The 13,044-nt window shown below is 44.4% G+C and overlaps 1 protein-coding gene across 1 annotated transcript; it reads left to right on the top strand.

Moving 5' to 3' along the window:
* The first annotated feature begins 1,187 nt into the window (after positions 1-1,187).
* Positions 1,188-1,718, top strand: LOC146344678 (FANCD2 opposite strand protein-like). Its single transcript, XM_084860402.1, has one exon. The coding sequence runs from the start codon at positions 1,188-1,190 to the stop codon at positions 1,716-1,718; it is 531 nt and encodes a 176-aa protein (XP_084716528.1).
* The last annotated feature ends 11,326 nt before the right edge of the window (positions 1,719-13,044 follow it).

Genomic DNA, 13,044 nt, shown 5'->3' on the forward strand with positions numbered 1-13,044 from the left:
CTGACCCTCTGAAGCTGTCCTTTGACTTCAAACCTACATGGTTGAAAATGGCTCTGATATGGTAGGTGCTTGATTTGCGTAAACCGAGTACAGAACTGGGAAAACACAAACTGCTCTAAATTTGAAATTGGGATGGTCTTTCAGAGGGGCTGGTTTTCATGGGTTGGATCCAGACTTTGTTTCCACCAGTGGGAGCACCCCCTGAATGGACAGAAGGAGCCCTTCCATTCATGGGCAGTAAAGGCTGGATCCAAACCCATATCTGGCAGTGGGGTTGGTGTCCTGCGTTGGCCATAGCAATCTCAGTGATAGGGCTGACCACAAGGCCAAGTAGTAAGCCAGGCCAATGTTCCAGCGGACAAGCTTCAGTTCAACAGAGTTCAGGCAAAGGCAGAAGTGATCGAGGTAACAGGCATAGGGTCAAAGCACAGGCAATCAGTCCAGGATGGAGAGTCAGGCAAAGCAGGAGTGGTCAGACAGGCAGTGGCCAAACACAGTTAGGCAGATGCATACACAATCCAGTGGCAGAGTCAAGCAGGAGTCCAAGGTCTGTAGTACAGAGGTGCAACCACAAAGCAGGAGGAGCTCATGAGACATTGTTTCCAGGCACTAGCAAGCTCTGGCTGAAGGCTTTAACCACAAAGGCTTTAACCACAAAGCCTGCTGAGCCCCACCCAGGTTCAACTCTCTGGCCAGAGCCCTACTCAAAAGGAGTTGCTTTTCTCCTAAGGCGGCTGTCTCTGTGAGCAAGCACTCCTTCTTACAGGAGGCCTTCTCACTGGCTTGTCCCTTGAGGCGACGATGCTCCTGGGGGCCTGGGGGTTGTTCAGCATCTGCTCCAGAGTCAGAGTCCCCTCCCTCTAACAGGGAAGGGCCTGCAGCGCTCTCCCCCGAAGGTCCAGGCTCCTCCTGGTCTGGCGCCAGCAATTGATCTAGTACAGCCTTGGCTTCTAGTTCTTCCTCTGAGGAGAATTCCTCTGGTGAGGACATGACAGTTGGGGACATTCTGTTCTCCATCTCAAGGCATTCCGCGAGAGCAAGGAGGAGGAGCTTGTGGAACCCTAGCTCAGTCTGCATGTTCCGGGGTGAATGCACATTCATAATAGGTTGCCGAGGGCACCGGCCAAAGGAGAGATGCAACAAGAGGCTAGGGAGAGCCTGGTGGCAGCATCTGGCCGGTGCTGACCATGGCCAGCGGGTACCAGCTATGGGCACCCTGGTCCCCACTGGATGAGTCCCTGCAGTGGCTGCGGGGTGCCGTGCCCAGGCCCAGCAGCACGAAGCACCCTTTCCGGGGTGGACAGAGCCCTGCCACCGCTACCGACTTAGAGGTGCAGCTGTGTTTCCAGGGGCTCAGCCTGGGGCTGGATCCCAGCACGAAGACTGTTGCCAGGCAACCGCAAGCCCCCGGAGTGACCAGGGAGGCCAGGGGGTGCGGGGGGGCTGTGCACAAGCCTCAGGCCGTGAGGCTTACAGGGCTGGACTCCGTCTTTGGACACCTGGTGACAGCACAGCCTCCACACTGGACTGGCTCCCTGCGGGTTTCGGAGCGCTCAGCTTTCTGCCAAGTCATCAGCCCCCAGCAGCGCAGGCCAAATGGGCTCCGGGAACCCCAAGTGCGCATGGCCATGGCCATGTGTCGCCAAATGCTGCGGGCCATCCTCCTGCTTTATGCCGCATACAAGAAGTGTGCCTTCGCCCTGCAACATTCCCGCTAAGGCTGCCCAGGCTGAGAAAGGGTTGGGCAAACGGGGACCTTTGCCTGCCGATAAGATAACCTCAAGTCCACACATGCACTCCTCCTCCTTCAATGACATGAACTCCTTCAATCCATCTGCACATGTCTCTGAAGTCAGTCTAGTTCCTGGAATAATCATATTTTCTTCACCATCCTGAGGTTAAACTTCTGCCACCAAGACAAACCGTTTACTGCTCAGCATCTGTCTGTAGGGCAAATATCCAGAACGGAATGGAAACCTCAGATTGTTGTTTGCAGAGGAATGAAACCAATCATATTATCAACGTTACTGTGTAAAAGAAGAGATCACAACGAGACATTTACAAATGCTGCGAACCCATTCCCCTGCAGCATCTGAATGGAAGAAGTAGATGAGATGATTTTTTAAAAGAGCAAAACAAGAAGCCTTTATAAATGAGTGAACCAAATGAGCATTGGAACTCAGATGAAACAAGTTTACATGCATCCTCATTGAGAGATGATCTCTGGAGACATAACACTCACACACTGTTCAGTGAAAAGTTAGTTTTCCAAAAACTGCCTATCTATCATTTTCAACATGAACAGTAAAAGTAGCTGCATTACTAGATGGGGCCTATATAAAGCGTGACAATATTTTTAAAATGGTAAAGGACACATTATTTGCAAAGCAAAGCGATTGCGTGTTTTCAGATCCAAAGCAGCATTCTTATACTAATGAATAAAGCCAAAAACAAATGTAAATTAAGCCAATAATTCCTTATATCAGCAATGACCATACACCGAAACTGAGACAGCGTAAAGATCTATCGATGGCCAAATTGAGAAAGTTCTGAAATATCCTAAATGAAATATTATTTATGTCTAGATGTTCTTGAACAAACACCTATAGTTGACACCAAGATGAAATTCCTGAATAGAAAATGCTTTTCTGTGCTACTATTTTTGAATTAAAACAACACCAACACCCTATCATTATTTATTTACCCTAATGGCTGAAGCTTCCGTCAACTGGGAGTTTATTGTATTGAGTTCAGACTTTGAATAATTAAGACTTCCCTCCCCCCACCTCTTGTGGAAGAGCTTAGAAACACAAGACATAACCACACAGCCCCAAAAATCTTTTCAGCTTTCAGTTAACTATCAAAGAGCTTGAAAACATGAGACTTAAAGCCAAACAGTTCCCAGAATATTTATTCAAAAGGTCTATTGATCACATTAAAGTGGTTTGAACAGTGAAGTCTACACTGGGTGGCATAGCTCTAATTTTATTGATCTGTAAAATTCAGATGAGCTTCATTAAAACAACAACAATCCTTAACTTTATACAAAGAATTTAAAGACTTACCTACAGAAATACAGCTATGCAGCATCCCAAAATGGAATTAAAATGATTGCTTTGATTCATTAATTCAATTTGCACTATATCCTCTGCCTATTTTTTTTTAATCCATACACTCTTTTTACAACTGATAGGTACAGTTTATAGGTTGGGTCAATACTAAGGGCTGATGTACATTGCGCCCGCCATCACAATGAATTCGGTGTCCCGTCGGGTTAAACGCTCTCACATTAAAACGTGATTATTCACACTCACCCGTTTTCCCTGTTGCAGTGCTTCATCGAATGCGCAAGCTCGGTTCACACTCGAGCACTGTGCTGTTTTCCTGCTGTTTTCCTGTGCGCGCTTGTCTGATCTTGGATGCTAAGCTTCACAACTTCAAAGCTTCGAAGATCATGCCTCAATTAGAAAAAAAAAACCATCACGGAGAAGCCCCGATTCTGCGAGGATAACGCCTTAATTAAAAAAAAAAACACATCCAGAGTGGGGGATAGGAGGGGGTAAAACTTAATCTCATTTGAAGGGATACAACAACCCCCTGCTCAGTGCAGGAAGCCTGATTCCCAGGCGGTTGCCAATCCAACCACTGACCGGGGCTGACCCTGCTTAGCTTCCGAGATCAGACAAGCGCGCGCACATCCAGCCCTTTGCTTGTTGCTGAGGAAACAGGGGCTGCTGAGGAAGCTATGCGATCGGTAGCCGGAAGAAGACATGGGGCCGTCGAGAGCTGTGATTGGACAGCAGGGAAATACAAACACCACCGCATATGGACAGGCGGGGGAGGGGACTATGACCGGATATGATAGCAAAGGTGGAAAATCAGAGCACATTAAGGGGAAATACCGGGATATTAGGGTACTGAAAGCGGGAGCATGGAAGTGGGAAATTCCAGTTCCAATTCGAGGCGGCTACTGCATAGTGTGAAAGGCGGGCGGTGACACCTCATTGGAAGCAAAAAAAGGCAGTAAGTGTAGATCCGGACTAAGTCATGCTTTTACCCTATTGTAACCAATGGGGCTAAAATCAGTCTAGTCAAAGATGACTAATTTGTCCCATTGATTTCACTGGGGCAAAAGCATGACTAATTTTGTCTCAACCCAACCTGATATTAATCAGTTATGAAGTCATCCTGCAAAAAAGCTTTTCACCTGCCTGTTAGAGACTGTGGTCTCTTCTATTTCTTCAGGACAAATTGGTGAAATGTTTATAGTCAGAAGTCAAAGAAGTTCTTGCCTGGCTTTACTTTTAAAATGATCTTCACTCTCGATATGCCACAGAGAGATCTCTCCATTTGCCAATAAACACCTTGAACCCAACTACAATCTGAAGGAAATGAACAGAATTTTTGTACTTCAAGATGGATGGGAGGAGATTCTGGATTGTGTGGGGACTGCGTGTGTGGGGGGGCTTGGATTTTTTTTAAAGACTGCTGTATAGAAGAGCTTTTCTATTCTACATTATATCAAAATTCTCCCTGAGTTAATTTCTATTCAGAGACATGGAACTTTGCAGCTCACTGATGGCACCTAAAGGACCCCTTTGCTTCAGCATAGTATAGCTGAAAACCAGCTATCTGAATTCAAAGCAATAAAAGACCACCAGTCAGTCTAATATGGATTATTCTAATACTGTGCTATAACAGTATGACTTAATAGCATATACACATTAGCACTTCTATCCATAGCAGACAGACACAAATTATTGTAAAAATACTGGTTGGCTTTGTAAATTAAGTGCACAATCCTATGTCTTCTGCCCTTGGTGCTCATAAGCCTCTAAACTCAGGGGCTTATGAGCATCCAGTGCAGAGCGGGAGGAGCGGTGGAGACGATCTTCATTCCCCCATCCTCCCGCGCTGCATTTTCACTAGATGGGCTTTTTTGCCTGTCTAGCAATGGTGTTTTGGAAGGGGAAGGAAGGAGGCTGGAGAGCTCATATCCCGGCCTCTCCAGTCCCCTCCTCACCCTGCCCACCAGAACGCCCCCCTTTACCCCCTATCCGAGGTTGCATTTCCAACCTCAGAGAGACAGCCAGTGCTGCTCTTTCTGTGCTGTGACATGGAGGGGGGCGGAGCACGGCTTCCCGGATCTGAGGTCAGAACACTGTCTCTGAACTCGGATCCAGGAAACCAAAGTATCCTATGGCTTCCCAGATGCTGTTAGGGGCCATAGGATTGCTCCCTAAAGGAAGTTCCCATTCACAATAAACATGTCTGCTGGCCTACACTGGCATGCTTAAAGATAAAACAGCCTGGTTTGTCATGCTCAGCAAAATGAAGGAGTTGACAACCAAACTAAAAACAAAGCCTTGGACGTGCTGCATTTCCTATCATTTGGATGTGGAAATCGATGTGAAATTCTTGTTCATTATCAGTAGAGATGAAGAACAGACCAATCATAGGACTCAGAATGTAATTTAAGGAAATCGATGATAATCATCAGATCTGCCAGACAATATTCACACGTATCTGACTAGATTCAGGACTCAGAGACACGTAAAGGTGCCTTTTTACTTTACATCATTAAAGGGTGTGTGTTTTAAGAATTTGCTCAAGTTTCTCAAGAAACCAAGATTTGAATCGGTAAGTGAGGATGAAAGGCAGTTACAGTCAAGCCAGAATCTGACTAGATTCAGGATATGGACCCAGACAAGTGAATGTGGATTTTAAATAACAACCCCCCCCCATGTGTTTCGACCTTTAAAAAATCGCTGCAATGATCAGCTTATTTAAAGTTCAGATCTATGTAAGATACAAAGGGGTTATAGTTGACAGAGGAGATCTACAGAGGAAAGCACCTTTGCCTTGCCATAAGCAAACAAAATCACCCCCACACTGAAATATGCATGGGATAAAACAAAAGATGCTTACACAAGGATGCTTCAACCGTCTGTGAGGTTGTGCCTTGCACTTAAACCAGTTCTTTAAAAAAAACCTCCACACTTTTAGCTAAATGGAGGAGATGGGTAAGTGGATCTTCACCATGGTATTAAAAAATAAGGATTTGGCGTTACTTGTCTCCAGCCAGTGAATGCAGTTTAGAAGTGTACTCACCTTTGCCTTAACAGCATTTGAAAGGAAAGCCCTCCCAATGGGTTTTCTTTCCACTATGGAACCAGAATTTGGAAAATGTCTCTTTACCTTGAAACATTCAAAGCAAATTGTATGAAATTGCATTCTGTTAACATGATGCAGTTTATTTCAAATGGAACGTCATGTTAAACAAACAAACAAACAAATAAATAAATAATCCTTGAAGTCCAGCGTTGTCTGCAATTTATAAGTAGCCTTTTCTTTTCCCATATCCAGAGTAAAACTACTACCCCTTTAAAAAATAAATATAAGAATTGGTTAGTTCTTCGTATTATGTAAGGCAACAGTGACCTGTTATATTAACATTCTTTTTAAAAAATATATTATTCCTGGGAAAATTTACAGCATCAGTGCCTATCAGAGGAAAGAAGGTGGGATATAAATGTAATAAATAAATAATAATAAATAAATATTTAGCAAATTGTGTGTGTGAGACTGTGATCAAATCCATGCATACAAATATATTGTCTTATATGGCAGGGACGATGCGTGCAGATCATGTATCAACATTGTGAAATGGGATACAAATACATTTTTTAAAAAAAGGATTAGAAAAGAGCTGAACAAATGGAAGGGGGCCACCAGAGATTCTTGGGATGGCATTTGGTCTAGGGCCACCCTTGCTAGAAGAGGATGAAAGAGCTGGGCTTCTTGAGGCTGCTCAGGGGAAAGCTGATAGGATATCCTATATTGGAAAGGTTGGCATCAGGGGAGTATTATTTAGGTAATAATTACTGCAGGTGTAAGAGCAAATAGCAATATTGAGAAACCTGAGTTGCCAGTCAGAGGAATTCCCTTACCCACCTCATCCTATTCTTTTTGCATAGGATTCCTGCTGTCTCACTTACACATGGATGGAGCAGTCTATTTCTGGTCCATGTCACTTTCTGAAGTGTTCATTCCTAAGTGTGTCCCTTCCTGTTTCAGCATTAATCTGCAAGTTTTTGTTTTTAAACCACACCAAAATTCGTATTTAAACATGTATATTTGAATGTGTTTTGCCACAAAATATGCATTTTATACATGTTTTATTTCCAAGTATGCATTTCTAAATGTACATTATCCTAAAATATCCGTTTTAAAGACATTTTGAGCCTAGGGCTGCCTTTACATTGAAGAAAAAACCTGCAGTCCTCCCGTTGTGGAGCCTTTCCACATTTACAGATGGTGACCAAGTGATTGCTGAGAGGGGAAGAATTTAATTGTCAAGGTTCCATAGAGATCCATGAAACAGCACCATCTAGTGGCTATTTTAACAGCATAACATCTGATTTAAAATAGTTCATTATTTCCGGATCTTTTTGAGATGGAATAACCAGGAAATACCTCTGGATGTGCCCTGGAAGTGGGTGACGTCATGAAAGGGACCTGCAAACTTCCATGAGTGAGCAATCTCAATAGCAGGATAAAAGCTCCATGTGAAGAAGCTCTTGATCTACATTACAAAATTCAGAAAAGTGAGAAATCTGAAGGATTACTACATTCCAGTCTCCAGTCTGGGGGTGTGGATCTGGTCAGTTTGTATCACACAGATCCTCAAGCATCCCTAGTGCACTCATAACATTCTGCAGGAGAGTGGGATGCTAATCAAAGAGGACAGATGAGTTTCCCTCTAGTTACCTCCTCCTGAGGGTTCCACTGTTTAATCTTGCCTCAGAAGGTGCAAGGACTCTGCTGATGTCAAAGGATCACTCTGGAGGTGGTGTCTTGGTGAACCGACTTAGCTGAAGGCTACTTTCCTCACTATAGCCAAGAAGCTTTAATTAGACAGCATCCTCTCTCACTGCTTGTGAGAAGACTTTCTAAAAGGTGGGGTATAAATCCATAAAATAAACATCAGCATATAAAGTACCAGAAGAGGCAGAGGAGCCGGCTCTTCTCAGCAATCCTACGTTTCCACAGCCCATCACAAACTCTCCTAGTGACAAACATAAGAGCCATGGAGCCCGAAAAATCAACTTGTCCTACCTAAAGACAGTTGGTCTCACTGCATGACAAGAACTATTGGAGGTTTCAAATTTCAAAACAGGAATCTTAGAATAATCCATCAGAGCAAAGGACATCATAGCTGATGTACGTGTTACGATCCATTAAGGGAACCACATCTTAAATGGTGGACAGGCAGGCCAAACCAAGAGCCCTTTCCATAGGTGTTCCCAGGACAACGCCAATGGAAGTCCTAGGGGGTTTCTCCATGAGAGATTTATTCTGCGCTGGCTGCATTTGGAGGTCATTAGGGATACATGACGTCATGGCCATCCAGCAGCCACCCCAGACCTTATTATGGGAAAAACCGGGTTTCTTGCTTAAAGTCCAATTCTTTTCCTTAAGTTGGGTTCTCCTCACTATAATTGTTGTGTACCCCAACCCCCGCATTTACCTCAGGTATGCTAGCCCTGTCCAAGCATGTGCCTTTCACCGTGACCCTGGTCAAGGGGTGTTTCCTGTGTGTTTCCCGTCCCTGCACAAACCAATTAGCATCTAATCAGAAGTAACTCCCATTGTGCTCAATGAGGCTTGTCCCCTGAATGCACAGATCAGTATTTACAGAGATCCCCCTCAATTGAAACAGCACAGTTTAAACCACAAATTCTCTAAAGGCTGTAAAGTGTGATTTCAAGGCTCCAGTTCTCTGGTGTTTGGTTTATTGCCTTAGGAAGTAACTACTTCACACCTTCATTATAGGGATCCTGCGCAGCATCGGGTTGGTTATTGGTTGAGCAGCCCCTGCCTGTCAGATGACATTCACTCCAACCCACCCACCCCCCGGAAATATGTTCTGTGAAGCGATTTTTACTGGTACAGAGCACTCAGTCATGGAGCCCTGCATGGACCAAAGCACAGCAAAGCTTATTCCTTTAAAGCAAATCCAGCACTCCTCCATTCGCTTCTCCTTCCATTGTCATGGAAACACCCCCCCCCCAAGATGAAAACATGGATTTTTACTTCTTTAAGTAGATAGTGGAGTCCTAGGACATGGAGGGTGAGTGGCTAAGAAGGGATCTAGTACAGTGAAAATCCCTTCTTTCTGCTTTTTGTAATTATTCCTGTCTTGCTAAATCTCATCAGCCTCCATCTGATTTAACACAAAATCAATATTCTTGTAAGTGGTTGGCCTGTGAGGAACCTGTATGATATCCAAGAGGTAAGGACCCAGAAAATCCAGGCTAGACGACACTCTTACTTGCATACTTGCCATTTATTATTATGGAAAACTATATTTATCTGACTTCCTTGAACTGGAATGGTTTAGTGGTGGCCCATGGACCAGATCTAAACTGTGAAGCAATTTTATCTTGCCTTCAGTAGCCTCCAACAAATTTTGACCAAAACAAAATGGTCAAACCTTGGACAAAATTGCATTCGTTAGGAAAACAAAATGGTTTTCAAAACTTCCTGGAAACAATGCACACTTAAATATTACATCTAACTTTGGGGCTTTGTGTTAAAAAAATAAGAGCATGATATATTTAACAAAAGTATTTTCCTTAATTCTTCAATATTTATTTTCAATGGATATCAAACATAGCATATACAGGTAGATGCATTTAAATACTTAAATAGACTTTTCCTTTTGTTGCTCAACTGTACAGCACATAGACACTTTTTTTCATCTCAGTGATTAAAAAAAAAGATTTTTTTAATGGGAAATGAGTATTCAAGCACAAGAATCACCTTCCCATCCCAGGTAGCAAGAAACGGCACAAAAACATATTTGTGGAAAACAGGTGAGCCATTTGCAGGAAGAGCAATGTGGTATAAGCTTTGAGTCCTTTGCTGCATTCGGTACATGTCTCTTTTGGGACATATTTCTTAGTTGTTGTCTAGCAACAAGTCCAGAAGATCAGAAGATTGTAAAGAAGGTGGCACAAGCAGATTTGGTATTTCTCTCCCCTTCTGCCAATATGCTGGACAGCAAAACGATTCATATTTCAGACAATTGATAGGAATACTGTCCACGCCAGATGTAGGATGTAGTGTAGGATCATGACATTCTTCTTGATCTTTCCCCTTTTTCTCCATTGTGCAATGGGAGCTCACCATAACTCTAGGCAAGCTTTCCTCCAATAGTTTTGGAGACCACGAAAAAGGGCTTCAATGTTCCTAAAGATCAGGTGCTATTAAGGCAATACTGGCTGCACACAAAGGCAACATGTCTCACAATGGTAAGCCATTTTGAAAAGGAAGGCACTGAGTCTTTGGCTTCATCCCAACATGATGGCCACAGTCCAACAGAGAGTGGATTCAAACATAAACCCAAAGCATAGTATGATCCCAGTGTGGGATCCTGGCTGAGCAAACCATTGTTTGTCTAATTCAGACGAAATGGCAAACTATGGTTTGCCAAAACTAGGAAATAAATCATGAAATTGCAGCCCGTGAGGAGCACACAATTCTGAAGCTTGAGCCTGTCCATGCTCACAATGCCAGGCCATAACTGGAACCAGTTTATAACATTAGCCACCCTACAGCTCATCAGATAGTACCAGTACTACCACTAAACCTCCACTAGTTTTGCTGAGCTCGTGGGGCCTACTGCTAGTGCAACAGGACCCAGTGCTTCTTACAGCAATGCTGAAAATGAGTGGAAACACTGGTTTCCGGAACAGGACGGGTCAATAGACCTGCCTTCGGCAAGCTCCACTGACCTGCCCCATTCTGGAGACGTGTGTTTCTGCTCTTTCCAGGTGCTTCTGCAACTGCTGGCTGCCCTTTGTACTAGCAGCGGGCCCCGCTAGCATGTGGGCCACATTGGATACTGCCCGTTGTCGTCAACGGGCTTCAGGATGCTTAAATCCTTTACATTTTGGCCCCAAATGTTTCTTCTAATCTCATCTGGCCAGTTTTAGAAATTCAGTCTTACTCTCAGAACACGATGCTATACATTTTCCCTCAGAAGTAAGTCCCATTGAGTTCGGTTGAGCTCCCAAGTAAGTGGATATAGGATTGCGGCCTTCAAGTATTACCATACCTGTACCCAGAGCATTTTTCCCTTAAGTGGCTCCCATGCACCTGGAGGGCAACATTTAACAGTCCCAGCCATTGGCGGGGGTGCTGTTGGCTGCACGTAAATTCCTTTCCAAAGGTGCTGCCATCCCCTCCCCCATCCAGGTGTCAGTTCCACAGTTGGGAGCCGAGCCACACCATTGGCCTCCTCTGTGCTTGTGCTCATTTAAACACACCCCTGGCTACGTGGAAAAGCAGCTGCCAGGCAGATAGGACAGCCTTCCCCAACCTGGTGCCCTCCAGATGGGTTGGACAACATCTCCCATCAACCCCCAGCCAGCACACTGTGCTGGCTGGGGGTTGATGGGAGATGTTGTCCAACCCATTTGGAAGGTGCCAGGTTGAGGGAGCCCAGTGGAGGCTGGTGGCTCTGATTTCGGTGGGGCTGTAGATCCATTTTGGGTTTCAGTCAGAACCAGCCAGAACTCTAAGGTGCTAAACCTATTTTGGGGGTAGGGCTCAGCACCTTGGACAGCTCCTTTAGAGTTCTGGCTGGTTCAGACTGAAACCCAGAATGGATTTACAGCCTCAGCGAAACTGGAGTCACCAGCCTCCGCCGGGGAAGGCTAAGCTAGGGTGATGTCGAAGGAATGGCTGAATGAACCAGTGAGGCACAATGCACAACAGCCAGCTTGCTTTGCATGATCACATTGCTCTTCACAATCAATCACCCAAAGCTGCTCTGAGGAGAAAAATGTCACCTTTCTCTGGATCAAGCTTAAATTCAGACAAAACATGTTCTTTGTGCATCCATAAAGGTAAATAACCTTTACCTGGCGACATTTCCATGGAAACCAGAAGGTGATGGACTGGTCAAATTATCCAGGGTCCTCTTTTCATGCCATCAAACACCTGATTTATTTATACAAATGACTGACATGGCTTACTGGGTCATAGAAATACTAATACATAAACTTTATAGCAAAAAAATATACATATAATAATTCATCCTTCTATGGTTTATATAAATGATGCCTATTTTCCTATGTGTGTGCACATGTATGTTTATGCATATGTGGATATATGGATATACGTAGTTAAAGCTAGTGTCAATGGTACTTTATTTCAGATCATAGCTGAGGGGAGAAGGGCCTCTATGCTTCACTGGTGAGAGTCAGGGCCGGCCCAAGATGTTTTGCTGCCTGAGACAAAGGACAAAACGCCTCTTCCCCATTCTGGGTACAGAAGGTGACCAGACCGGCAGCTGAATCTTATTTCAATGCTGGTGGTCTCTGCTGCACCTGAGGGCAGCAGGGTAACTTTAGGGGCACAGGGCTAGCTCTCTGGTACACATACAGCTCTGTCCTCTAACACCTTGCCACCTTTCCCTGGCCTCTCAGAAACTGCCACCTGAGGCAGTTCCTCACTCTGCCTAATGGTAGGGCCAGTCCTGTTGGGGGGGGGGGCACAGAAGTGAGGGATGACCTGTTGGACATCATGTGGTAAGGTTATGCTATGGCTGCTGGGTTGAGGATTTGGTTTGGAGCTTCAACATGTGGGGCACTCAGACTGTGCTGTGCATGGCAGATGCTGCTGCGATTTCCTTTATCCCGAGACGCCAAGGGCATGGCCATTGAATTCTTTACATCCATTCTCTCTGCACACATGCAAGTCAATGCATTCATACATACATGCATACACCAGTCATACACACTCACGTATTTGTATGATCACACATATACTTACATACATATTAGAATATATATATATATATATATATATATATATTTCCATATACACATAAATATATAGGCACACACATTTCTGCACTCTTCGCAAGAGGGCTTTGCAAAATCTGCCAACAAATCCTGCAGTCCTTCATTGGCTGTGAGCTTCGAAAGGTATCAAAGATACAAGTTTCAAAGTCCTTGATGATAAAAGCTAATG

Source organism: Heloderma suspectum, chromosome 5 (genome assembly GCF_057233095.1).
Source record: "Heloderma suspectum isolate Gila_16-S chromosome 5, 16-S_ref, whole genome shotgun sequence".
Taxonomy (NCBI): Eukaryota; Metazoa; Chordata; class Lepidosauria; order Squamata; family Helodermatidae; genus Heloderma; species Heloderma suspectum.

Bases quoted from the DNA above. Each gene is read 5' to 3' on its own strand.
- LOC146344678 (XM_084860402.1), top strand. From the start codon at position 1,188: ATGGCCAGCGGGTACCAGCTATGGGCACCCTGGTCCCCACTGGATGAG.